The following is a 26,875-nucleotide window of genomic DNA, read 5'->3' on the forward strand; positions in this document are numbered from 1 at the left end:
GTCGTTTCCTCCCCCCTCAGATCTCTCTGTTCCTGGACCTGCTGAAGTGTCTCTGCTCAGATCTGACCCTGCAGCAGTTTGTGGGCGAGGAGCGAGCCGGCTGCAGTTCCACGGCGGGGCCACAGGGGGCGACGGTGAGGAGCGGCCGCACGGAGCTGTGGAGGATCCTGAGGGGAGCTCAGCTCAGCCTCGGTCAGTCTGCCGCCGTCGTCCTCACCGCCGCCACCGGAGGGAGACAGAGTTCTGACGCCGCGGCTCTGCTGTCGCCCCTCACAGTGTACGTCCCCGGCGGTCGCTATGACTACCTGACCCCGTCTGGGAGGAGCCACGTGGAGCGTCTGACCCGCGATTGGACGGACGGGAACACTCTGTCCCACATCCAGGTGACGCCTCAACAGAAGAAGGTTACCGCAAATAAATGTGTACTCGGATATAAATACTCTGACGCAAAGATATCGCACAAGGAAGGAAGTATTTCATAAAATGCTCAACGAATTGCACAAAGTACATAGCAATACTCCGCAGATTACCAAAAAATCTATATAAAATGTTTGTTTTTACTTTTTGAATCAAGTGAAAAGATTTTTTTTTTTACTTTTCCATGATATTTAAATCTTTTCAGACGTACCAAAACACTGAAGCGCATTCCACCAAATACATAAAACGACTCCACAGAATAAACCAATAAATAGTAAACAAAATACCTGAAAAAATTAACCCTTCGGAGCCGCTAAGCTAACTAGCTTAGCAGATTAGCATTATAAAGCATTGGAAGCATTAACATTATGTCACATTAGCATGGTAGCTTGTTGCTGTAGCGCATGCTAGCAGGTCAGCCCTGAGACGAGGACTGTCACGGTGTTTATTGCGCAATCCTGGGTGTCGAATTACACAGCAGCTGGTGATGTCATCGCAGTGAGAGGAGACGGATGTTATCCAAATACTCTGGACAGTTTTGGGGCAAATATTTGTATGAAATGAACATTTCTGCACACTGGCGCCGTGGAAACGAACCCCCCCCCCCCCCCCCCCAAAAATGAAGAAAGTTTTGCAGATACGCTCGTAATCGTCGTGTAAACGGGGCTTCATATTCATATTCTAACAATGTAAGCTGCTCAAGAGCTTCATGAAATATAAATGAAATCTATTTACCTCTTAATGAAATCATGCAAAAAAGATTTTAAGGAGCGATCTCACGCTGCACAAGTGGAGAGTTCACTGCTCTTCAGTTTAGAACGTTTAAACTTTGACCAGTTTAATTTTTATTTTTTTTATTTTGATCACTAACAAAACAAATGTTCCTCATACGACGATGTATATAAAGAGATTTAACTATATCTGTTTACAGCATGTTGATTGTGGTTAATTATACCATTTGGGAAAATCATGACAGGAAAAACAAATTATTATTCATTGATTTATTTCATTTAAAATGAAGGGGGGAAATAACATAACCAGAACACTTAAACAAAGGAACCCCCCCTTCCCCCTCCCCCGTGCCCCTCCCCCTCCCGCCCACACCGAACCGTCCAGTGGTCCACACCGAACCGTCCAGTGGTCCTCACCGAACTGTCCGGTGGTCCACACCGAACTGTCCAGTGGTCCACACCGAACCGTCCGGTGGTCCACACCGAACCGTCCGGTGGTCCACACCGAACTGTCCAGTGGTCCACACCGAACTGTCCAGTGGTCCACACCGAACTGTCCAGTGGTCCACACCGAAATGTCCGGTGGTCCACACCGAACTGTCCAGTGGTCCACACCGAAATGTCCAGTGGTCCTGACCGAAATGTCCGGTGGTCCACACCGAACCGTCCGGTGGTCCACACCGAACTGTCCAGTGGTCCACACCGAACCGTTCAGTGGTCCACACCAAACCGTCCGGTGGTCCACACCGAACTGTCCAGCGGTCCACACCGAACCGTCCAGTGGTCCACACCAAACCGTCCAGTGGTCCGGAGGTTCCCCATCCCTGAACATATTATAAAATCAACACTAAAACATTAAATACACAACATATTATCAGGGTGCGGCTCAACGGTCCTTCCTTTCTTCTTTCCAATCCACTTCTCTTCAACTCCGTGGGACTATTGGGACGCACCGTCTGTCTCCAGCTCTTCACTCCTTCTTCTCTCTCCTGGCTGTCCTCTCTTTCCAGGCGGCCTTCTGTGCTTTCTCCTCTGCCTTCTTCATCTTGGCCTTCTCCCGGTCAGTCTTGGACGCCAGCTCCGTCAGCTTGACGACCTGGTCGATGAGAACCCGGATGTCCAGTTTGGTCCTCCTCTGGTCCTCCATCCATCCTTCCTCCTTGGCCGTCCAGGTGTCCTCTGCCTGTCTGGACCTTTCCAGCAGCTCCTCCTTCAGCCTCGTCTCGCTCTGCAGTTGTTGCCCCAGAGCTTCAAGCTTCCTCGTCCAGTCGGCCTCCGTGATGTTCATCTTGGTCTCCGCCTTATGGACCTCTGCCAGACATTCCAGGGTCTTCTCCATCAGCGCCGCCTTGTAGAACTCGGAGCTGCTGGCTGCGTCAGCTCTCTCCTTTGCGAGGCGCGTCAGTGTTTCCCGGTGCTCCTCCCGCAGAGCTGAGACTTGTGAAGCCACCTGCTCCTCTCGATGGGCCCGGCGGTCCTCCCACTCCTGGAGGGAGTCCTTCATGTGGAGCCTGGCGGTGGTGAGTTCCCCGGTAAGACGATCCACTGTCCTCTCATGGCTTTTCTGGAGAGCGTCTCCAGCTGCTTCCCTCTCCTGCACAGTGGCCACTGCCTCCTCCTTCTCAGCCTTGGTGGTCTCCAGCATGGAGGTCAACTTGTTCACCGCCTCACTCTTCTGGCTCACTTCTGTCTGGAGGACGAGGAACTGGTCCTGGAGGTGGTTGAAGGTGATGCACGCTGCTTCAGCCTCCTCCTGGTCAGACTGGAGAATGTCTCTCAGGTCCTGGAGCTCCTCCTGCGTCTTTCTCAGGTCGGCTTTGGTTGTCTGCATCAGGGTGTTGACCTTTGTGACCTCCTCGCTCTTCTGGCTCAGTTCAACTCTGAGGTTTTCCCAATCCAGGTTTTTCAGGTACAGATCATCTGCCAGGTGGAGAAACTGCTCTTGGAGCTGGTTGAATTTGACGCGAGTCGTTTCAGCTTCTTCCTGGTGAGACTGGAATCTGTCTCTCTGGTCCTGGAGCTCCTCCTGGGTCTCTCTGAGGAGTTGGTCCTTCTCCTTGACCTCCTCCTGGGTCTCTCTGAAGAGTCGGGCCCTCTCCTGGACCTCCCCCTGGGCCTCCCTGAGCTTCTCCTGGGTCTCTCTGAAGAGTCGGTCCCTCTCCTGGACCTCCTCCTGGGTCTCCCTGAGCTTCTCCTGGGTCTCTCTGAAGAGTCGTTCCCTCTCCTGGACCACTTCCTGGGTCTCCCTGAGCTTCTTCTGGGTGTCTCTGAAGAGTTGATCAATCTCCCTGAGCTTCTCCTGGGTCTCTCTGAAGAGTCGGTCCCTCTCCTGGACCTCCTCCTGGGTCTCCCTGAGCTTCTCTTGGGTCTCTCTGAGGAGTTGGTCCTTCTCCTTGACCTCCTCCTGGGTCTCCCTGAGGTTCTCCTGGGTCTCTCTGAAGAGTCGGTTCCTCTCCTGGAGGTTCTTCTGGGTGTCCTTGAGCTTCTTCTGGGTCTCTCTGAAGAGTCGGTCCCTCTCCTGGACCTCCTCTTGGGTCTCCCTGAGCTTCTCCTGGGTCTCTATGAGGAGTCGGTCCCTCTCCTGGAGGTTCATCATGGTCTCGCTGAAGAGCCGGTCCATCTCCTGGGTCTCTCTGAAGAGTCGGTCCCTCTCCTGGACCTCCTCCTGGGTCTCCCTGCGCTCCTCCTGGGTCTCTCTGAAGGGTTGATCAATCTCCCTGAGCTTCTCCTGGGTCTCTCTGAAGAGTCGGTCCCTCTCCTGGACCTCCTCCTGGGTCTCTCTGAAGAGTCGGTCCTTCTCCTGGAGGTTCTTCTGGGTCTCTCTGAAGAGTCGGTCCCTCTCCTGGACCTCCTCCTGGGTCTCCCTGAGCTTCTTCTGGGTCTCTCTGAAGAGTCGGTCTCTCTCCTGGACCTCCTCCTGGGTCTCCCTGAGCTTCTCCTGGGTCTCTCTGAAGAGTCGGTCCCTCTCCTGGACCACTTCCTGGGTCTCCCTGAGCTTCTTCTGGGTGTCTCTTAAGAGTTGATCAATCTCCCTGAGCTTCTTCTGGCTCTCTCTGAAGAGTCGGTCCCTCACCTGGACCTCCCCATGGGTCTCCCTGAGCTTCTCCTGGGTCTCTCTGAAGAGTCGGTCCTTCTCCTGGACCTCCTCCTGGGTCTCCCTGAGCTTCTCCCGGGTCTCTCTGAAGAGTTGGGCCCTCTCCTGGACCTCCCCCTGGGTCGCCCTGAGCTTCTCCTGGGTCTCTCTGAAGAGTCGGTACCTCTCCTGGGGGTTCTCCTTGGTCTCTCTGAAGAGTCGGTCCTTCTCCTGGGTCTCTCTGAAAAGTCGGTCCTTCTCCTGGGTCTCTCTGAAGAGTCGGTCCTTCTCCTGGAGCTTCTTCTGGGTCACTCTGAAGAGGTGGTCCCTCTCCTGGAGGTTCTTCTGGGTCTCTGTGAGGAGTTGGTCCTTCTCCTTGACCTCCTCCCGCGTCTCTGTGAGGAGTCGGTCCTTCCCCCGACATGCCTTCTTAATCCTTTTCACAACTTCGTCCTTCTCCTGGAGCGCCTCCATCAGGTCTGCGAGTTGTTTGTCCCTCTTCTGGAGCTCCTCCTGTGTGTCTTTGAGGAGTTGGTCCTTCACCAGGAGCTCTTGCAGCGTCTCACGCTGGGGACGCTCCGTCCACCCGAGCTCCACTTTCGTCTCTTTCAGACGTTCGTCCTTCTCCTGGAGCTCCTCCTGCATCTCACTGAGAAGTTCGTCCTTCTGCTGGAGCTCCTCCTGCATCTCACTGAGAAGTTCGTCCTTCTCCTGGAGCTCCTCCATCAGCCCTCTGAGGCTGCGGTCCTTGCTCTGCCGGTCCTCCTGCAGCTCTCTTAGGAGGCGGTCCTTCACCTCGAGCTTATAGGCTTGTTGATTCTTTTCCCTCTCTAAAGCAGAGGCCTTGCTCCTCCAGTCTTCCTCCTCCTCCTCCTCCTGCAAGCTGTTGAAGCGATGCTGCAACTTACTGGAGTCTCCATGCGTCTCCATACTACATTTGAGGTCGTGTTTCACGTCCTTACGCCGGGGCCGGACTTCCTTCGGTTTGCTTCCCATTCCTGATCGACCTGCTTGTTGCTTCGACCCTGAAGACATCTTTGTTCTTGTGTTTGTTGAAACGAAGGCAGAATATCTGTAAAATAAAACCAAAACATTTGTTACTTGAACGGTTCAGATTCGTTGGACTGCAGGAGCCGATGTCCATCACAAAATGCAAACAATTGTCAGAAGTAGCACTCACACAAACAAATGAAAATCACTCAGCATTAAAGAATACTCACCCTGAGGCTTCTATGTCAGCAGATGCTATGTCTTTGTTGTCGCAATATGCAATTGTGATAGTATATATATATATATATTGATATATATATGGATAATATAATCGCCGTTGAGATATTTGCTGGTAAAACTGCCAAACAGAAAAACGCTGCTCTCACAATCAGAGTATCCGGTGGATGTGACAAGCTGGCTGAAGTTGAGCAGTTCAGAGGCAAATGGTCCTTTCATCATCAAAGTCGAAATTAGTTGTGAGACAGTATGACGTCGCCTTTGATCTTCTCACATGTGCAAATTGCGTCACACACTGAAGCGGTATGCAAATTAGGCCACGCCCCCAGCCAAAATGGGGAGAGAAACTCCGCCCCTTTTCCAGTCTGTTTACAAACACATAGAATTGTGTGAATGCTGGTAGAAATCACAACGATTAGTGTTGCAACTTCTGTGTTTCTTTGGCCGACTTCTCCTCCAGTTTGGATTAAAATTTGACCCTTTTATCATCAAAACATACTACAGACTGCATTTCTGAATACCTTTAAGCTACGAAAGTAAAATGATTGAATTTGATCTGTGGTACTGCTGGGTCTGCTGGGAACACCTGGCCGAGCCCTCGTCCGTGCAGTCTTCAACTCCCACCTCCGGGAGAGCTTCTCACAGATCCCGAGGGAGGCTGGAGACATTGAGTCCGAGTGGACCATGTTCTCCACTTCCATTGTCGAAGCCGCTGCTCGGAGCTGTGGCCGCAGGGTTTCTGGCGCCTGTCGTGGCGGCAATCCCCGAACCCGGTGGTGGCAACCGGAAGTAAGGGATGCCGTCAAGCTGAAGAAGGAGTCCTATCGGGCACTGTTAGCTCACAGGACTCCCGAGGCGGGGGAAGCGGGGGAAGCAGTTCTCCACCAACACTGTTTACAGTGGAGGTGGGGAGCTGTTGACCTCAACTGGGGATATCGTCGTGCTGTGGAAGGAATACTTCGAGGACCTCCTCAATCCCACCACCACGTCTTCCATTGAGGAAGCAGAGGCTGGGTTCTCAGAGGTGGACTCGTCCATTTCCCAAGCTGAAGTCACCGAGGTTGTTGCTAAGCTCCTCGGTGGCAAGGCACCAGGAGTGGATGAGATCCGCCCAGAGTTCTTTAAGTCTCTGGATGTGCAGAGACTGTCGTGGCTGACTCGTCTCTGCAACATCGCGTGGCGGGCGGGGACAGTACCTCTGGACTGGCAGACTGGGGCGGTGGTCCCCCTTTTCAAGAAGGGGGATCGGAGGGTGTGTTCCAACTACAGAGGGATCACACTCCTCAGCCTCCCCAGGAAAGTCTACTCCAGGGTACTGGAGAGGAGGGTCCTGCCGTTAGTCGAACCTCGGATCCAAGAGGAACAATGCAGTTTCCGTCCTGGTCGTGGAACACTGGACCAGCTCTATACCCTCCACCAGGTGCTTGAGGGTTCATGGGAGATTGCCCAACCAGTCCACATGTATTTTGTGGATCTGGAGAAGGCGTTCGACCGTGTCCCTCGAGACGTCCTGTGGGGGGTGCTCCGGGAGCATGAAGTCCGGGGCCCTTTGATAAGGGCTGTTAGGTCCTTGTATTCCCGGAGCAGGAGCTTGGTTCGCATTGCCGGCAGTAAGTCGGACCTGTTCCCAGTGCACACTGGCCTCCGGCAGGGGTGTCCTTTATCGCCGATTCTGTTCCTTATATATATGGACAGAATTTCTAGGCACAGCCGGGGGCCGGAGGGGGTCCAGTTTGGGGACCACAGGATCTCATCTCTGCTATTTGCGGATGATGTGGTTCTGTTGGCTCCATCAAACCTGGACCTTCAGCGTGCACTGACACGGTTCGCAGCCGAGTGTGAAGCAGCTGGGATGAAGATCAGCACCTCTAAATCCAAGGCCATGGTTCTCGACCGGAAAAAGGTGGCTTGTCCCCTCCAGGTCGGTGGAGTGCCCTTGTCACAGGTGGAGGAGTTCAAGTATCTTGGGGTCTTGTTCACGAGTGGGGGAAAGATGGAGCGTGAGATCGACAGGCGGATCGGTGCGGCATCTGCAGTTATGCGGACGTTGTATCGGTCCGTCGTGGTGAAGAAGGAGCTGAGCCAAAAAGCGAAGCTCTCGATTTACCGGTCGATCTTCGTTCCTACCCTCACCTATGGTCATGAACTATGGGTCATGACCGAAAGAACAAGATCCCGGATACAAGCGGCTGAAATGAGCTTCCTCCGTAGGGTGGCTGGGCGTACCCTTAGGGATAGGGTGAGGAGCTCAGTCACCCTTAGAGATAGGGTGAGGAGCTCAGTCACCAGGGAGGAGCTCGGAGTAGAGCCGCTGCTCCTCCACATCGAGAGGAGCCAGCTGAGGTGGCTCGGGCACCTGTTCCGGATGCCCCTCGGACGCCTCCCTAGGGAGGTGTTCCGGGCATGTCCCTCCGGTAGGAGGCCTCGGGGCAGACCCAGGACACGCTGGAGGGACTATGTCTCTCGGCTGGCCTGGGAACACCTTGGGGTGCCACTGGAAGAGCTGGAGGAAGTGTCTGGGGTGAGGGAAGTCTGGGCAACTCTGCTCGGACTGCTGCCTCCGCGACCCGGCCCCGGATACGCGGCAGAAAATGGATGGATGGATGGATGGATGGATGGATGGATGGGTACGATATGAACGTAATTCATGGATTGGAAATTTCGGATCCAACCTGCGGAGGTTTCTGATCCGTGAAGCTTCATCTGGCTTCTGGTGAAATGAGTGGATTTCTGGAATGGACTGGAAATCCCTTGCAGCCATCTTAGCATGCTAACGGAAGTAGCGCTAGCCAGGCTATCCGACTTTTCATGACAACACGTCGCTGTTTGGACTGATTTTACGCTCAAAACACCGCAAAGCATCGACGTGAATGTTTGTGAAGCCGTCGTCCAGCGAGGCAGAAGCTCTGCTGCCAGACGACACCGTTTTAAAACGCCAACTCGTGATTCACACCTCCGTGAAGCTGCGTCCTCCTCCACGCTAAACTCCCTGAAAATAGTCCCAAATCGTTTGCGTGTTGCGTCTGAGCTGGAAACACTGCAGCTTGTGCTGTGTTGGTAAAGAATTCCTCCCTTCCTGATTCGGACGTTTCAAAGATAGAAGTAGTTTATTATGAGGTCACACTGACCCCCACATTGTCCAAGTGGAACACAAATACTTTGTTCTGTTTCCTCTTATGACCTTGTACTGACCTCATGTTGTCTTTCGAGAGAATACATGCAAACACAAACACGTTTTAATAAAACTGGCAAGGCTCTGGCGCGGTGCCCTGAGGAAATCCAACACTTCCTGTTTCATCCCCAGAGGGAGGGGCTGGTGAGCGAAGGCGCTCGGGTCCTCAACGCTGTCCTGGAGGGAGACGTTACCGTGGCGACTGGAGCGGTGGTCCAATACTGCCACCCCCCCCAAAAAAAAGTGAAGAATGTTTTGGACATACACTCGTAATCGTGTAAATGGGGCCTCGTCTTCAACCTGCACCTCCGTGAATGTGATTAACAGTGTAAACTGTGCTCAAGCACCTTAAGAAATCTAAATTAAATCTTTTTACCTCTTAATGAAATCATGCAAAAAAGATTTTAAGGAGCGATCTCACGCTGCACAAGTGGAGAGTTCACTGCTCTTCAGTTTAGAACGTTTAAACTTTGACCAGTTTATTTTTTATTTTTTTTATTTTGATCACTAACAAAACAAATGTTCCTCATACGACGATGTATATAAAGAGATTTAACTATATCTGTTTACAGCATGTTGATTGTGGTTAATTATACCATTTGGGAAAATCATGACAGGAAAAACAAATTATTATTCATTGATTTATTTCATTTAAAATGAAGAGGGGAAATAACATAACCGGAACACTTAAACATAGGAACCCCCCGTTACCCCTCCCCCGTGCCCCTCCCCCTCCCGCCCACACCGAACCGTCCAGTGGTCCACACCGAACTGTCCAATGGTCCACACCGAACCGTCCAGTGGTCCACACCAAACCGTCCAATGGTCCACACCGAACCGTCCAGTGGTCCTCACCGAACTGTCCAGTGGTCCACACCGAACTGTCCAGTGGTCCACACCGAACCGTCCAGTGGTCCTCACCGAACTGTCCAGTGGTCCACACCGAACTGTCCAGTGGTCCACACCAAACCGTCCAGTGGTCCTCACCGAACTGTCCAGTGGTCCACACCAAACCGTCCAGTGGTCCACACCGAACTGTCCAGTGGTCCACACCGAACTGTCCAGTGGTCCACACCAAACCGTCCAGTGGTCCTCACCGAACCGTCCAGTGGTCCACACCAAACCGTCCAGTGGTCCACACCGAACCGTCCAATGGTCCACACCAAACCGTCCAGTGGTCCACACCGAACTGTCCAGCGGTCCACACCAAACCGTCCAGTGGTCCACACCGAACCGTCCAGTGGTCCGGAGGTTCCCCATCCCTGAACATATTATAAAATCAACATTAAAACATTACATACACAACATATTATCAGGGTGCGGCTCAACGGTCCTTCCTTTCTTCTTTCCAATCCACTTCTCTTCAACTCCGTGGGACTATTGGGACGCACCGTCTGTCTCCAGCTCTTCACTCCTTCTTCTCTCTCCTGGCTGTCCTCTCTTTCCAGGCGGCCTTCTGTGCTTTCTCCTCTGCCTTCTTCATCTTGGCCTTCTCCCGGTCAGTCTTGGACGCCAGCTCCGTCAGCTTGACGACCTGGTCGATGAGAACCCGGATGTCCCGATTGGTCCTCCTCTGGTCCTCCATCCATCCCTCCTCCTTGGTCGTCCAGGTGTCCTCTGCCTGTCTGGACCTTTCCAGCAGCTCCTCCTTCAGCCTCGTCTCGCTCTGCAGTTGTTGCCCCAGAGCTTCAAGCTTCCTCGTCCAGTCGGCCTCCGTGACGTTCATCTTGGTCTCCGCCTTATGGACCTCTGCCAGACATTCCAGGGTCTTCTCCATCAGCGCCGCCTTGTAGAACTCGGAGCTGCTGGCTGCGTCAGCTCTCTCCTTTGCGAGGCGCGTCAGTGTTTCCCGGTGCTCCTCCCGCAGAGCTGAGACTTGTGAAGCCACCTGCTCCTCTCGATGGGCCCGGCGGTCCTCCCACTCCTGGAGGGAGTCCTTCACGTGGAGCCTGGCGGGGGTGAGTTCCCCGCTGAGACAGTCCACTGTCCTCTCATGGCTTTTCTGGAGAGCGTCTCCAGCTCCTTCCCTCTCCTGCACAGTGGCCACTGCCTCCTCCTTCTCAGCCTTGGTGGTCTCCAGCATGGAGGTCAACTTGTTCACCGCCTCACTCTTCTGGCTCACTTCTGTCTGGAGGACGAGGAACTGGTCCTGGAGGTTGTTGAAGGTGATGCAAGCCGCTTTCTGGTGAGACTGGAGTCTGTCTCTCTGGTCCTGGAGCTCCTCCTGCGTCTTTCTCAGATCAGCCTTGGTTGTCTCCATCAGGGTGTTGACCTTTGTGACCTCCTCGCTCTTCTGGCTCAGTTCAACTCTGAGGTTTTCCCAATCCAGGTTTTTCAGGCACAGATCATCTGCCAGGTGGAGAAACCGCTCTTGGAGCTGGTTGAATTTGACGCGAGTCGTTTCAGCTTCTTCCTGGTGAGACTGGAATCTGTCTCTCTGGTCCTGGAGCTCCTCCTGGGTCTCTCTGAGGAGTTGGTCCTTCTCCTTGACCTCCTCCTGGGTCTCCCTGAGCTTCTCCTGGATCTCTTTGAAGAGTCGGTCCCTATCCTGGACCTCCTCCTGGGTAGCCCTGAGCTCCTCCTGGGTCTCTTTGAAGAGTCGATCCAACTCCCTGAGCTTCTCCTGGGTCTCTCTGAAGAGTCGGTCCCTCTCCTGGACCTCCTCCTGGGTGTCCCTGAGCTTCTCCTGGGTCTCTCTGAAGAGTTGGTCCCTCTCCTGGAGGTTCTTCTGTGTCTCCCTGAGCTTCTTCTGGGTCTCTCTGAAGGGTCGGTCCTTCTCCTGGACCTTCTCCTGGGTCTCCCTGAGCTTCTCCTGGGTCTCTCTGAAGAGTCGGTTCCTCTCCTGGAGGTTCTTCTGGGTCTCCTTGAGCTTCTTCTGGGTCTCTCTGAAGAGTCGTTCCCTCTCCTGGACCTCCTCCTGGGTCTCCCTGAGCTTCTCCTGGGTCTCTCTGAAGAGTCGGTTCCTCTCCTGGAGGTTCTTCTGGGTCTCTTTGAACTTCTTCTGGGTCTCTCTGAAGAGTCGGTCCCTCTCCTGGACCTCCTCCTGGGTCTCCCTGAGCTTCTCCTGGGTCTCTCTGAAGAGTCGGTTCCTCTCCATGAACTCCTCCTGGGTCTCCCTGAGCTTCTCCTGGGTCTCTCTGAAGAGTTGGTCCCTATCCTGGACCTCCTCCTGGGTCTCCTTGAGCTTCTTCTGGGTCTCTCTGAATAGTTGATCCATCTCCTTGAGCTTATCCTGGGTCTCTCTTAAGAGTCGGTCCCTCTCCTGGAGCTTCTTCTGGGTCTCTCTGAAGAGTCGGTCCCTCTCCTGGAGGTTCTTCTGGGTCTCTCTGAAGAGTCGGTCCTTCTCCTGGAGCTTCTCCTGGGTCTCTATGAAGAGTCGGTTCCTCTCCTGGACCTCCTCCTGAGTCTCCCTGAGCTTCTCCTGGGTCTCTCTGAAGAGTCGGTTCCTCTCCTGGACCTCCTCCTGAGTCTCCCTGAGCTTCTCCTGGGTCTCTCTGAAGAGTCGGTTCCTCTCCTGGACCTCCTCCTGGGTCTCCCTGAGCTTCTCCTGGGTCTCTCTGAAGAGTCGGTCCCTATCCTGGACCGCCTCCTGGGTCTCCTTGAGCTTCTTCTGGGTCTCTCTGAATAGTCGATCCATCTCCTTGAGCTTCTCCTGGGTCTCCCTGAGCTTCTCCTGGGTCTCTCTGAAGAGTCGGTCCCTCTCCTGGAGGTTCTTCTGGGTATCCCTGAGCTTCTCCTGGGTCTCTCTGAAGAGTCGGTCCCTCTCCTGGAGCTTCTCCTGTGTCTCTCTGGAGAGCTTGTCCCTCTCCTGGAGGTTCTTCTGGGTCTCCCTGAGGTTCTCCTGGGTCTCTCTGAAGAGCCGGTCCCTCTCCTGGACCTCCTCCTGGGTCTCCTTGAGCTTCTTCTGGGTCTCTCTGAAGAGTCGGTACCTCTCCTGGACCTCCTCCTGGGTTTCTCTGAGGAGTTGGTCCTTCTCCTTGACCTCCTCCTGGGTCTCCCTGAGCTTCTCCTGGGTCTCTCTGAAGAGTCGGTTCCTCTCCTGGAGGTTCTTCTGGGTGTCCTTGAGCTTCTTCTGGGTCTCTCTGAAGAGTCGGTCCCTCTCCTGGACCTCCTCTTGGGTCTCCCTGAGCTTCTCCTGGGTCTCTATGAGGAGTCGGTCCCTCTCCTGGAGGTTCATCATGGTCTCGCTGAAGAGCCGGTCCATCTCCTGGGTCTCTCTGAAGAGTCGGTCCCTCTCCTGGACCTCCTCCTGGGTCTCCTTGAGCTTCTTCTGGGTCTCTCTGAAGGGTCGGTTCCTCTCCTGGACCTCCTCCTGGGTCTCCTTGAGCTTCTTCTGGGTCACTCTGAAGAGGTGGTCCCTCTCCTGGAGGTTCTTCTGGGTCTCTGTGAGGAGTAGGTCCTTCTCCTTGACCTCCTCCCGCGTCTCTGTGAGGAGTCGGTCCTTCCCCCGACATGCCTTCTTAATCCTTTTCACAACTTCGTCCTTCTCCTGGAGCGCCTCCATCAGCTCTGCGAGTTGTTTGTCCCTCTTCTGGAGCTCCTCCTGTGTGTCTTTGAGGAGTTGGTCCTTCACCTGGAGCTCTTCCAGCGTCTCACGCTGGGGACGCTCCGTCCACTCAAGCTCCACTTTCGTCTCTCTCAGACGTTCGTCCTTCTCCTCGAGCTCCTCCTGCATCTCATTGAGAAGTTCGTCCTTCTGCTGGAGCTCCTCCTGCATCTCACTGAGAAGTTCGTCCTTCTGCTGGAACTCCTCCTGCATCTCACTGAGAAGTTCATCCTTCTCCTGGAGCTCCTCCATCAGCCCTCTGAGGCTGCGGTCCTTGCTCTGCCGGTCCTCCTGCAGCTCTCTCAGGAGTCGGTCCTTCACCTGGAGCTCAGAGGCTTGTTGCTGCTTTTCCCTCTCTAAAGCATAGGCCTTGCTCCTCCAGTCTTCGTGCTCCTCCTCCTGCAAGCTGTTGAAGCGATGCTGCAACTTACTGGAGTCTCCATGCGTCTCCATACTACATTTGAGGTCGTGTTTCACGTCCTCCCGCCGGGGCCGGACTTCCTTCGGTTTGCTTCCCATTCCTGATCGACCTGCTTGTTGCTTCGACCCTGAAGACATCTTTGTTCTTGTGTTTGTTGAAACGAAGGCAGAATATCTGTAAAATAAAACCAAAACATTTGTTACTTGAACGGTTCAGATTCGTTGGACTGCAGGAGCGGATGTCCGTCACAAAATGCAAACAATTGTCAGAAGTAGCACTCACACAAACAAATGAAAATCACTCAGCATTAAAGAATACTCACCCTGAGGCTTCTATGTCAGCAGATGCTATGTCTTTGTTGTCGCAATATGCAATTGTGATAGTATATATATATATATTGATATATATATGGATAATATAATCGCCGTTGAGATATTTGCTGGTAAAACTGTGCCAAACAGAAAAACGCTGCTCTCACAATCAGAGTATCCGGTGGATGTGACAAGCTGGCTGAAGTTGAGCAGTTCAGAGGCAAATGGTCCTTTCATCATCAAAGTCGAAATTAGTTGTGAGACAGTATGACGTCGCCTTTGATCTTCTCACATGTGCAAATTGCGTCACACACTGAAGCGGTATGCAAATTAGGCCACGCCCCCAGCCAAAATGGGGAGAGAAACTCCGCCCCTTTTCCAGTCTGTTTACAAACACATAGAATTGTGTGAATGCTGGTAGAAATCACAACGATTAGTGTTGCAACTTCTGTGTTTCTTTGGCCGACTTCTCCTCCAGTTTGGATTAAAATTTGACCCTTTTATCATCAAAACATACTACAGACTGCATTTCTGAATACCTTTAAGCTACGAAAGTAAAATGATTGAATTTGATCTGTGGTACTGCTGGGTCTGCTGGGAACACCTGGCCGAGCCCTCGTCCGTGCAGTCTTCAACTCCCACCTCCGGGAGAGCTTCTCACAGATCCCGAGGGAGGCTGGAGACATTGAGTCCGAGTGGACCATGTTCTCCACTTCCATTGTCGAAGCCGCTGCTCGGAGCTGTGGCCGCAGGGTTTCTGGCGCCTGTCGTGGCGGCAATCCCCGAACCCGGTGGTGGCAACCGGAAGTAAGGGATGCCGTCAAGCTGAAGAAGGAGTCCTATCGGGCACTGTTAGCTCACAGGACTCCCGAGGCGGGGGAAGCGGGGGAAGCAGTTCTCCACCAACACTGTTTACAGTGGAGGTGGGGAGCTGTTGACCTCAACTGGGGATATCGTCGTGCTGTGGAAGGAATACTTCGAGGACCTCCTCAATCCCACCACCACGTCTTCCATTGAGGAAGCAGAGGCTGGGTTCTCAGAGGTGGACTCGTCCATTTCCCAAGCTGAAGTCACCGAGGTTGTTGCTAAGCTCCTCGGTGGCAAGGCACCAGGAGTGGATGAGATCCGCCCAGAGTTCTTTAAGTCTCTGGATGTGCAGAGACTGTCGTGGCTGACTCGTCTCTGCAACATCGCGTGGCGGGCGGGGACAGTACCTCTGGACTGGCAGACTGGGGCGGTGGTCCCCCTTTTCAAGAAGGGGGATCGGAGAGTGTGTTCCAACTACAGAGGGATCACACTCCTCAGCCTCCCCAGGAAAGTCTACTCCAGGGTACTGGAGAGGAGGGTCCTGCCGTTAGTCGAACCTCGGATCCAAGAGGAACAATGCAGTTTCCGTCCTGGTCGTGGAACACTGGACCAGCTCTATACCCTCCGGCAGGTGCTTGAGGGTTCGTGGGAGATTGCCCAACCAGTCCACATGTATTTTGTGGATCTGGAGAAGGCGTTCGACCGTGTCCCTCGAGACGTCCTGTGGGGGGTGCTCCGGGAGCATGAAGTCCGGGGCCCTTTGTTAAGGGCTGTTAGGTCCTTGTATTCCCGGAGCAGGAGCTTGGTTCGCATTGCCGGCAGTAAGTCGGACCTGTTCCCAGTGCACACTGGCCTCCGGCAGGGGTGTCCTTTATCGCCGATTCTGTTCCTTATATATATGGACAGAATTTCTAGGCACAGCCGGGGGCCGGAGGGGGTCCAGTTTGGGGACCACAGGATCTCATCTCTGCTATTTGCGGATGATGTGGTTCTGTTGGCCCCATCAAGCCTGAATCTCCAGCGTGCACTGACGTGGTTCGCAGCCGAGTGTGAAGCAGCTGGGATGAAGATCAGCACCTCTAAATCCGAGGCCATGGTTCTCGACCGGAAAAAGGTGGCTTGTCCCCTCCAGGTCGGTGGAGTGCCCTTGTCACAGGTGGAGGAGTTCAAGTATCTTGGGGTCTTGTTCACGAGTGGGGGAAAGATGGAGCGTGAGATCGACAGGCGGATCGGTGCGGCGTCTGCAGTTATGCGGACGTTGTATCGGTCCGTCGTGGTGAAGAAGGAGCTGAGCCAAAAAGCGAAGCTCTCGATTTACCGGTCGATCTTCGTTCCTACCCTCACCTATGGTCATGAACTATGGGTCATGACCGAAAGAACAAGATCCCGGATACAAGCGGCTGAAATGAGCTTCCTCCGTAGGGTGGCTGGGCGTACCCTTAGAGATAGGGTGAGGAGCTCAGTCACCCTTAGAGATAGGGTGAGGAGCTCAGTCACAAGGGAGGAGCTCGGAGTAGAGCCGCTGCTCCTCCACATCGAGAGGAGCCAGCTGAGGTGGCTCGGGCACCTGTTCCGGATGCCCCTCGGACGCCTCCCTAGGGAGGTGTTCCGGGCATGTCCCTCCGGTAGGAGGCCTCGGGGCAGACCCAGGACACGCTGGAGGGACTATGTCTCTCGGCTGGCCTGGGAACACCTTGGGGTGCCACTGGAAGAGCTGGAGGAAGTGTCTGGGGTGAGGGAAGTCTGGGCAACTCTGCTCGGACTGCTGCCTCCGCGACCCGGCCCCGGATACGCGGCAGAAAATGGATGGATGGATGGATGGATGGATGGATGGATGGGTACGATATGAACGTAATTCATGGATTGGAAATTTCGGATCCAACCTGCGGAGGTTTCTGATCCGTGAAGCTTCATCTGGCTTCTGGTGAAATGAGTGGATTTCTGGAATGGACTGGAAATCCCTTGCAGCCATCTTAGCATGCTAACGGAAGTAGCGCTAGCCAGGCTATCCGACTTTTCATGACAACACGTCGCTGTTTGGACTGATTTTACGCTCAAAACACCGCAAAGCATCGACGTGAATGTTTGTGAAGCCGTCGTCCAGCGAGGCAGAAGCTCTGCTGCCAGACGACACCGTTTTAAAACGCCAACTCGTGATTCACACCTCCGTGAAGCTGCGTCCTCCTCCACGCTAAACTCCCTGAAAATAGTCCCAAATCGTTTGCGTGTTGCGTCTGAGCTGGAAACACTGCAGCTTGTGCTGCGTTGGTAAAGAATTACTCCAGGAATTACTAAAGTGATTCTGATGTTTCAAAGATAGAAGTAGTTTATTATGAGGTCACACTGACCCCCACATTGTCCAAGTGGAACACAAATACTTTGTTCTGTTTCCTCTTATGACCTTGTACTGACCTCATGTTGTCTTTCGAGAGAATACATGCAAACACAAACACGTTTTAATAAAACTGGCAAGGCTCTGGCGCGGCGCCCTGAGGAAATCCAACACTTCCTGTTTCATCCCCAGAGGGAGGGGCTGGTGAGCGAAGGCGCTCGGGTCCTCAACGCTGTCCTGGAGGGAGACGTTACCGTGGCGACTGGAGCGGTGGTCCAATACTGCCACCCCCCCCAAAAAAAAGGGAAGAATGTTTTGGACATACACTCGTAATCGTGTAAATGGGGCCTCGTCTTCAACCTGCACCTCCGTGAATGTGATTAACAGTGTAAACTGTGCTCAAGCACCTTAAGAAATATAAATGAAATCTTTTTACCTCTTAATGAAATCATGCAAAAAAGATTTTAAGGAGCGATCTCACGCTGCACAAGTGGAGAGTTCACTGCTCTTCAGTTTAGAACGTTTAAACTTTGACCAGTTTATTTTTTATTTTTTTTATTTTGATCACTAACAAAACAAATGTTCCTCATACGACGATGTATATAAAGAGATTTAACTATATCTGTTTACAGCATGTTGATTGTGGTTAATTATACCATTTGGGAAAATCATGACAGGAAAAACAAATTATTATTCATTGATTTATTTCATTTAAAATGAAGGGGGGAAATAACATAACCAGAACACTTAAACAAAGGAACCCCCCCTTCCCCCTCCCCCGTGCCCCTCCCCCTCCCGCCCACACCAAACCGTCCAGTGGTCCACACCGAACCGTCCAGTGGTCCACACCGAACCGTCCGGTGGTCCACACCGAACCGTCCAGTGGTCCACACCAAACCGTCCAATGGTCCACACCGAACCGTCCAGTGGTCCACACCGAACTGTCCAGTGGTCCACACCAAACCGTCCAGTGGTCCACACCGAACCGTCCAGTGGTCCACACCGAACCGTCCAGTGGTCCACACCAAACCGTCCATTGGTCCACACCGAACTGTCCAGTGGTCCACACCAAACCGTCCACTGGTCCACACCGAACCGTCCAGTGGTCCTCACCGAACTGTCCAGTGGTCCACACCGAACCGTCCAGTGGTCCACACCAAACCGTCCAGTGGTCCACACCGAACTGTCCAGTGGTCCACACCAAACCGTCCAGTGGTCCACACCGAACCGTCCAGTGGTCCGGAGGTTCCCCATCCCTGAACATATTATAAAATCAACATTAAAACATTACATACACAACATATTATCAGGGTGCGGCTCAACGGTCCTTCCTTTCTTCTTTCCAATCCACTTCTCTTCAACTCCGTGGGACTATTGGGACGCACCGTCTGTCTCCAGCTCTTCACTCCTGCTTCTCTCTCCTGGCTGTCCTCTCTTTCCAGGCGGCCTTCTGTGCTTTCTCCTCTGCCTTCTTCATCTTGGCCTTCTCCCGGTCAGTCTTGGACGCCAGCTCCGTCAGCTTGATGACCTGGTCGATGAGAACCCGGATGTCCCGATTGGTCCTCCTCTGGTCCTCCATCCATCCCTCCTCCTTGGTCGTCCAGGTGTCCTCTGCCTGTCTGGACCTTTCCAGCAGCTCCTCCTTCAGCCTCGTCTCGCTCTGCAGTTGTTGCCCCAGAGCTTCAAGCTTCCTCGTCCAGTCGGCCTCCGTGACGTTCATCTTGGTCTCCGCCTTATGGACCTCTGCCAGACATTCCAGGGTCTTCTCCATCAGCGCCGCCTTGTAGAACTCGGAGCTGCTGGCTGCGTCAGCTCTCTCCTTTGCGAGGCGCGTCAGTGTTTCCCGGTGCTCCTCCCGCAGAGCTGAGACTTGTGAAGCCACCTGCTCCTCTCGATGGGCCCGGCGGTCCTCCCACTCCTGGAGGGAGTCCTTCACGTGGAGCCTGGCGGGGGTGAGTTCCCCGCTGAGACAGTCCACTGTCCTCTCATGGCTTTTCTGGAGAGCGTCTCCAGCTCCTTCCCTCTCCTGCACAGTGGCCACTGCCTCCTCCTTCTCAGCCTTGGTGGTCTCCAGCATGGAGGTCAACTTGTTCACCGCCTCACTCTTCTGGCTCACTTCTGTCTGGAGGACGAGGAACTGGTCCTGGAGGTTGTTGAAGGTGATGCAAGCCGCTTTCTGGTGAGACTGGAGTCTGTCTCTCTGGTCCTGGAGCTCCTCCTGCGTCTTTCTCAGATCAGCCTTGGTTGTCTCCATCAGGGTGTTGACCTTTGTGACCTCCTCGCTCTTCTGGCTCAGTTCAACTCTGAGGTTTTCCCAATCCAGGTTTTTCAGGTACAGATCATCTGCCAGGTGGAGAAACTGCTCTTGGAGCTGGTTGAATTTGACGCGAGTCGTTTCAGCTTCTTCCTGGTGAGACTGGAATCTGTCTCTCTGGTCCTGGAGCTCCTCCTGGGTCTCTCTGAGGAGTTGGTCCTTCTCCTTGACCTCCTCCTGGGTCTCCCTGAGCTTCTCCTGGATCTCTTTGAAGAGTCGGTCCCTATCCTGGACCTCCTCCTGGGTAGCCCTGTGCTCCTCCTGGGTCTCTTTGAAGAGTCGATCCAACTCCCTGAGCTTCTCCTGGGTCTCTCTGAAGAGTCGGTCCCTCTCCTGGAGGTTCTTCTGGGTCTCCTTGAGCTTCTTCTGGGTCTCTCTGAAGAGTCGGTCCCTCTCCTGGACCTCCTCCTGGGTGTCCCTGAGCTTCTCCTGGGTCTCTCTGAAGAGTTGGTCCCTCTCCTGGAGGTTCTTCTGTGTCTCCCTGAGCTTCTTCTGGGTCTCTCTGAAGGGTCGGTCCTTCTCCTGGACCTTCTCCTGGGTCTCCCTGAGCTTCTCCTGGGTCTCTCTGAAGAGTCGGTTCCTCTCCTGGAGGTTCTTCTGGGTCTCCTTGAGCTTCTTCTGGGTCTCTCTGAAGAGTCGTTCCCTCTCCTGGACCTCCTCCTGGGTCTCCCTGAGCTTCTCCTGGGTCTCTCTGAAGAGTCGGTTCCTCTCCTGGAGGTTCTTCTGGGTCTCTTTGAGCTTCTTCTGGGTCTCTCTGAAGAGTCGGTCCCTCTCCTGGACCTCCTCCTGGGTCTCCCTGAGCTTCTCCTGGGTCTCTCTGAAGAGTCGGTTCCTCTCCATGAACTCCTCCTGGGTCTCCCTGAGCTTCTCCTGGGTCTCTCTGAAGAGTTGGTCCCTATCCTGGACCTCCTCCTGGGTCTCCTTGAGCTTCTTCTGGGTCTCTCTGAATAGTTGATCCATCTCCTTGAGCTTATCCTGGGTCTCTCTTAAGAGTCGGTCCCTCTCCTGGAGCTTCTTCTGGGTCTCTCTGAAGAGTCGGTCCCTCTCCTGGAGGTTCTTCTGGGTCTCTCTGAAGAGTCGGTCCTTCTCCTGGAGCTTCTCCTGGGTCTCTATGAAGAGTCGGTTCCTCTCCTGGACCTCCTCCTGAGTCTCCCTGAGCTTCTCCTGGGTCTCTCTGAAGAGTCGGTTCCTCTCCTGGACCTCCTCCTGAGTCTCCCTGAGCTTCTCCTGGGTCTCTCTGAAGAGTCGGTTCCTCTCCTGGACCTCCTCCTGGGTCTCCCTGAGCTTCTCCTGGGTCTCTCTGAAGAGTCGGTCCCTATCCTGGACCTCCTCCTGGGTCTCCTTGAGCTTCTTCTGGGTCTCTCTGAATAGTCGATCCATCTCCTTGAGCTTCTCCTGGGTCTCCCTGAGCTTCTCCTGGGTCTCTCTGAAGAGTCGGTCCCTCTCCTGGAGGTTCTTCTGGGTATCCCTGAGCTTCTCCTGGGTCTCTCTGAAGAGTCGGTCCCTCTCCTGGAGCTTCTCCTGTGTCTCTCTGGAGAGCTTGTCCCTCTCCTGGAGGTTCTTCTGGGTCTCCCTGAGGTTCTCCTGGGTCTCTCTGAAGAGCCGGTCCCTCTCCTGGACCTCCTCCTGGGTCTCCTTGAGCTTCTTCTGGGTCTCTCTGAAGAGTCGGTACCTCTCCTGGACCTCCTCCTGGGTTTCTCTGAGGAGTTGGTCCTTCTCCTTGACCTCCTCCTGGGTCTCCCTGAGCTTCTCCTGGGTCTCTCTGAAGAGTCGGTTCCTCTCCTGGAGGTTCTTCTGGGTGTCCTTGAGCTTCTTCTGGGTCTCTCTGAAGAGTCGGTCCCTCTCCTGGACCTCCTCTTGGGTCTCCCTGAGCTTCTCCTGGGTCTCTATGAGGAGTCGGTCCCTCTCCTGGAGGTTCATCATGGTCTCGCTGAAGAGCCGGTCCATCTCCTGGGTCTCTCTGAAGAGTCGGTCTCTCTCCTGGACCTCCTCCTGGGTCTCCTTGAGTTTCTTCTGGGTCTCTCTGAAGGGTCGGTTCCTCTCCTGGACCTCCTCCTGGGTCTCCTTGAGCTTCTTCTGGGTCACTCTGAAGAGGTGGTCCCTCTCCTGGAGGTTCTTCTGGGTCTCTGTGAGGAGTAGGTCCTTCTCCTTGACCTCCTCCCGCGTCTCTGTGAGGAGTCGGTCCTTCCCCCGACATGCCTTCTTAATCCTTTTCACAACTTCGTCCTTCTCCTGGAGCGCCTCCATCAGCTCTGCGAGGTGTTTGTCCCTCTTCTGGAGCTCCTCCTGTGTGTCTTTGAGGAGTTGGTCCTTCACCTGGAGCTCTTCCAGCGTCTCACGCTGGGGACACTCCGTCCACTCGAGCTCCACTTTCGTCTCTCTCAGACGTTCGTCCTTCTCCTCGAGCTCCTCCTGCATCTCATTGAGAAGTTCGTCCTTCTGCTGGAGCTCCTCCTGCATCTCACTGAGAAGTTCGTCCTTCTGCTGGAACTCCTCCTGCATCTCACTGAGAAGTTCATCCTTCTCCTGGAGCTCCTCCATCAGCCCTCTGAGGCTGCGGTCCTTGCTCTGCCGGTCCTCCTGCAGCTCTCTCAGGAGTCGGTCCTTCACCTGGAGCTCAGAGGCTTGTTGCTGCTTTTCCCTCTCTAAAGCATAGGCCTTGCTCCTCCAGTCTTCGTGCTCCTCCTCCTGCAAGCTGTTGAAGCGATGCTGCAACTTACTGGAGTCTCCATGCGTCTCCATACTACATTTGAGGTCGTGTTTCACGTCCTCCCGCCGGGGCCGGACTTCCTTCGGTTTGCTTCCCATTCCTGATCGACCTGCTTGTTGCTTCGACCCTGAAGACATCTTTGTTCTTGTGTTTGTTGAAACGAAGGCAGAATATCTGTAAAATAAAACCAAAACATTTGTTACTTGAATGGTTCAGATTCGTTGGACTGCAGGAGCGGATGTCCGTCACAAAATGCAAGCAATTGTCAGAAGTAGCACTCACACAAACAAATGAAAATCACTCAGCATTAAAGAATACTCACCCTGAGGCTTCTATGTCAGCAGATGCTATGTCTTTGTTGTCGCAATATGCAGTTGTGATAGTATATATATATATATTGATATATATATGGATAATATAATCGCCGTTGAGATATTTGCTGGTAAAACTGTGCCAAACAGAAAAACGCTGCTCTCACAATCAGAGTATCCGGTGGATGTGACAAGCTGGCTGAAGTTGAGCAGTTTAGAGGCAAATGGTCCTTTGATCATCAAAGGCGAAGTTAGTTGTGAGACAGTATGACATCGCCTTTGATCTTCTCACATGTGCAAATTGCGTCACACACTGAAGCGTTATGCAAATTAGGCCACGCCCCCAGCCAAAATGGGGAAAGAAACTCCGCCCCTTTTCCAGTCTGTTTACAAACAGAGAATTGTGTGAATGCTGGTAGAAATCACAATGATTAGTTTCTCATCTTTTGTGTTTCTTTGGCCGACTTCTCCTCCAGTTTGGATTAAAATTTGACCCTTTTATTATCAAAACACACCACAGACTGTATTTCTGCATACCTTTAAGCTATGAAAGTAAAATGATTGAATTTGATCTGTGGGTACGATATGAACGTACTTCATGGATTGGAAATTTCGGATCCAACCTGCGGAGGGTTCTGACCCGTGAAGCTTCATCTGGCTTCTGGTGAAATGAGTGGATTTCTGGAACGGACACGGAGTCACGAGTCAGGAAATCCCTTGCAGCCATCTTAGCATGCTAGCGGAAGTAGCGCTAGCCATGCTGTCTGACTTTTCATGACAACACGTGCTGCTGTTTGGACGGATTTGATGCTCAAAACACCACAAAGCATCGACGTGAATGTTTGTGAAGCCGTCGTCCAGCGAGGCAGAAGCTCTGCTGCCAGACGACACCGTTTTAAAACGCCAACTCGCGATTCACACCTCCGTGAAGCTGCGTCCTCCTCCACGCTAAACTCCCTGAAAATAGTCCCAAATCGTTTGCGTGTTGCGTCTGAGCTGGAAACACTGCAGCTTGTGCTGCGTTGGTAAAGAATTCCTCCAGGAATTACTAAAGTGATTCTGATGTTTCAAAGATAGAAGTAGTTTATTATGAGGTCACACTGACCCCCACATTGTCCAAGTGGAACACAAATACTTTGTCCTGCTTCCTCTTATGACCTTGTACTGACCTCATGTTGTCTTTCGAGAGAATACATGCAAACACAAACACGTTTTAATAAAACTGTCGAGGCTCTGGCGCGGCGCCCTGAGGAAATCCAACACTTCCTGTTTCATCCCCAGAGGGAGGGGCTGGTGAGCGAAGGCGCTCGGGTCCTCAACGCTGTCCTGGAGGGAGACGTCACCGTGGCGACTGGAGCGGTGGTCCAACACTGCCACCTACAGGTGAGGAAGAGTTTAGTCTGGAAGTGAGCGTTGGTTTGATGAAACAAAGGCTGGTTCTGTTTAGCTCACGTAGCAGTGAGGCGCTAAGCCGAAGGGCCAGATGTCCCTCGAACAGCCGTGGACACTGAAATCTCTTGAGTTTCCTTCTGACTGAACACCGCGGCGAGAATCGTCGTCCCGGTGGAACGTCCAGATTTTATCCTCCACCAACCAGGAAGTGAAACTCCAAAGCCCGCAGTAACACTTGTGGCCACCAGGGTCCCCTGGACGTTCCGACCGGTTGCCTGCTGTCGGGTCTCGAACCGTCGTCGTCCCCGAGCGTCCGGCGGCTCCCGTTGGGCGATGACGTCATCATTCAGGGCCACCGGATCGAGCTGGGAGAGATGAGGCTGAGCGTCTACACCGTGGCCGGGTCACATGACCCGCTGGAGGTCAAACACATTCACTTCCTGTTTCACTCGTTCGAGTTGAAGACGAGTCTGTTTGATGAGTGTTTGGTTTTACGATCCACTTTAACTCGCTTCCTCCTCCTCCTGCTCCTCCTCCTCCTCCTGCTCCTCCTCCTCCTCCTCTTCCTCCTCCTCTTCCTCCTCCTCCTCCTCCTCCTCCTCCTCCTCCTCCTGCTCTTCCTCCTCCTCCTCCTCTTCCTCCTCCTCAGGTCTCCTCTGACGACAGCGCCGCCTCCTTCCTCAACCAGACGTGGAGCGTCTTCTTCAGCAGGACAGGAATCCGGTACGACGCCGACACACGCTCCCACGCCTCCGTCGGTGAGGAGGAGTCACTGACGCTCGTCTCCGCCCCTCCCCAGGAGCGAGGATCTGTGGGCGCGAGGAGAACGGTGCTCCCTGCTGGAGGCTCGGCTCTTCCCGGTGCTCCACCCACAAGGAGGCGCCGTGGGTCTGGAGGGAGGCGTGGGCTGGCTGCTGAGCGGCGGCGGCGGCGGCCTGCGGAGGTGGAGGGAGGCGTGGAGGCTCTCTCTGAGGGAGGTGCTGGCCCTCAGCCACCAGGAGGCGGAGCTGCAGTGGAGGGATGAGCTGCTGCTCCTGGCGGGGAGGAGGAGAGTGACGGACGCCCTGGGGAGTCGCTCCGATGTCTGCCTGCTGCCTTGCTTCAGGGCGGCGGTGCTGGGAGGCCAGCAGGAGGCGCTGCTGGAGACTCTGGACACCAGTGAGTGCAGAAACGACAAACTGCCGACAACTGATCCGACACAGAGTATTAAGAACGCTACGTTAGCATTAGCGTGTGACGCTCGCCACTGACCCGGCGAACTGTCTGTCGTGTGTGTCAGTCGCTGCGGGCAGCGGCCGGCGGGGGGCGGAGTCTGGGGCGGAGCTGGGCGTGGCCGCCCGCTGCCTCTCCTGCGTCGCCGACGTGTTGGTGTGTATGGCGGGGGGCCGGGGGGGCCTGAGGAGCGGCCCGGCCGCCAACAAGGCCTGGAGCGCCGCCTACGCCCTGCTGGAGGCGGGCGACCTGAGGGGCGGGGTCGACGCCCTCGCCGCCCAGCGGCGGCTGTGGCTCGGCAGGTGAGTCCCCGGGGGCCGCAGGTGCAACCCCCACCCCCCCACCCCCCCCCCCCCCCCCCCGTCGGTGGGAGGAGGAGGAGGATGACCGGTGCCGCTGCCCCCTACAGGCCGGACCTGCTGGTGCGGGCGGCGCGGCACTACGAAGGCGCCGGGCAGGTGCTGCTGCGCCAGGCGGTGATGTCATCGCAGAGGTTCATCTCCATTGGACGGGGGGAAGTCCCGCCCCTGGGGGAGTGGCAGGAGGTGCGGTGTCCGGCCCGGCTGGACCTGGCAGGTGAGTCCGACACGCCGACACACCGCCGCCGCCCCAGCAGCCCCCGCCGCTCGCTCCTGATTGGCCGCCGTTCCTTTCAGGCGGCTGGAGCGACACGCCGCCCATCGCCTTCGAGCACGGCGGCTCCGTCACCAACGTCGCGGTGAAGATCGACGGGAGGCGTCCCATCGGCGCTCGGGCCCGACGCGTCGCGGAGCCCCGCCTCCTGCTGGTCAGCCACGGCGGGGGGCAGGGCAGCGGCGTTTCCACGGAGACGGCGTGCGACCACCTGGACGACCTGAAGGATTACTGCCAGCCGCACGCTCCGGGTACGACGCCGTACCACCAAACACACAAAGATGCTACATCAGATACACAACGATGCGACACAAAACACACAAGTGTTCTATGTTAGTGACGGTGGTGTTCCGTGTGTGTGTGTGTGTGTGTGTGTGTGTGTGTGTGTGTGTGTGTGTGTGTGTGTGTGTGTGTGTGTTTTCCAGGAGCACTGCTGAAGGCGGTGTGTGTCTGCAGTGGCCTGGTGTCGCTGAGCTCCCAGCATGCACTGGGGCAGCAGCTGATGCAGCGCTGGGGAGGCGGCCTGGAGATCCACAGCTGGTCAGAGCTGCCCACCGGCTCAGGACTGGGTGGGACGCACACACACACACACACACACACACACACACACACACACACACACACACACACACACACGCACACACACACACACCTACAAAGTTACATCTTCATCACACAAAGAGCAGAAATGATTCAATTACTGTCGCTGTGAACACAAACACCGGTGTGTGTGTGTGTGTGTGTGTGTGCGTGCAGGTACCAGCAGCATCCTGGCGGGGGCGCTGTTGGCTGCGGTCTACAGGTGCACAGGGAGAAGTTACACCACAGACTCTCTGATCCACGCCGTCCTCCACCTGGAGCAGATCCTCACCACAGGTGCGTGGTTGCCGTGGTTACGCCCGTCCTTCTCCTCCTCTTCCTCTCGGCCCGCCTCCTCTTTCTTTGTCTTCAACTCTCTCTCCTCCTCTTCCATGTTCCCCTCCCCCCTCCCCCCTCCCCCTCCCTCCCTCCCCTCACTCTCGCCCTGCCGCCCCCTGCAGGCGGAGGCTGGCAGGACCAGGTGGGGGGCCTGGTGGGGGGGCTGAAGGTGGGCCGCTGCTCGGCCTCTCTGCCCCTGAAGGTGGAGGTGGAGCTCCTCCGCCCTCCCCGGGAGTTCCTGGAGTCTCTGGAGCAGCACCTCCTGCTGGTGTACACCGGGAAGACGCGGCTGGCTCGCAACCTGCTGCAGGTAAAGAACCCGTCTTCTGGTGGGACGTTCCACTGGGG

The 26,875-nt window shown here is 54.7% G+C and overlaps 1 protein-coding gene across 1 annotated transcript in view; it reads left to right on the forward strand.

The window, feature by feature from the left end:
- Positions 1 to 26,875, forward strand: part of fcsk (fucose kinase) — a 32,375-nt gene that overhangs the window by 3,636 nt on the left and 1,864 nt on the right. Inside the window, exons 9-20 of the mRNA XM_080505092.1 lie at positions 21 to 192; positions 277 to 383; positions 23,654 to 23,755; positions 24,013 to 24,186; positions 24,414 to 24,487; positions 24,564 to 24,922; positions 25,044 to 25,278; positions 25,386 to 25,552; positions 25,633 to 25,860; positions 26,035 to 26,178; positions 26,366 to 26,485; positions 26,650 to 26,837. Of these exons, the coding sequence (XP_080361218.1) occupies positions 21 to 192; positions 277 to 383; positions 23,654 to 23,755; positions 24,013 to 24,186; positions 24,414 to 24,487; positions 24,564 to 24,922; positions 25,044 to 25,278; positions 25,386 to 25,552; positions 25,633 to 25,860; positions 26,035 to 26,178; positions 26,366 to 26,485; positions 26,650 to 26,837 (2,070 nt within the window). The remainder of the gene's footprint in view (positions 1 to 20; positions 193 to 276; positions 384 to 23,653; positions 23,756 to 24,012; positions 24,187 to 24,413; positions 24,488 to 24,563; positions 24,923 to 25,043; positions 25,279 to 25,385; positions 25,553 to 25,632; positions 25,861 to 26,034; positions 26,179 to 26,365; positions 26,486 to 26,649; positions 26,838 to 26,875) is intronic.

This window comes from Blennius ocellaris (assembly GCF_963422515.1).
Source record: "Blennius ocellaris genome assembly, chromosome: 11".
NCBI classification, from domain to species: Eukaryota; Metazoa; Chordata; class Actinopteri; order Blenniiformes; family Blenniidae; genus Blennius; species Blennius ocellaris.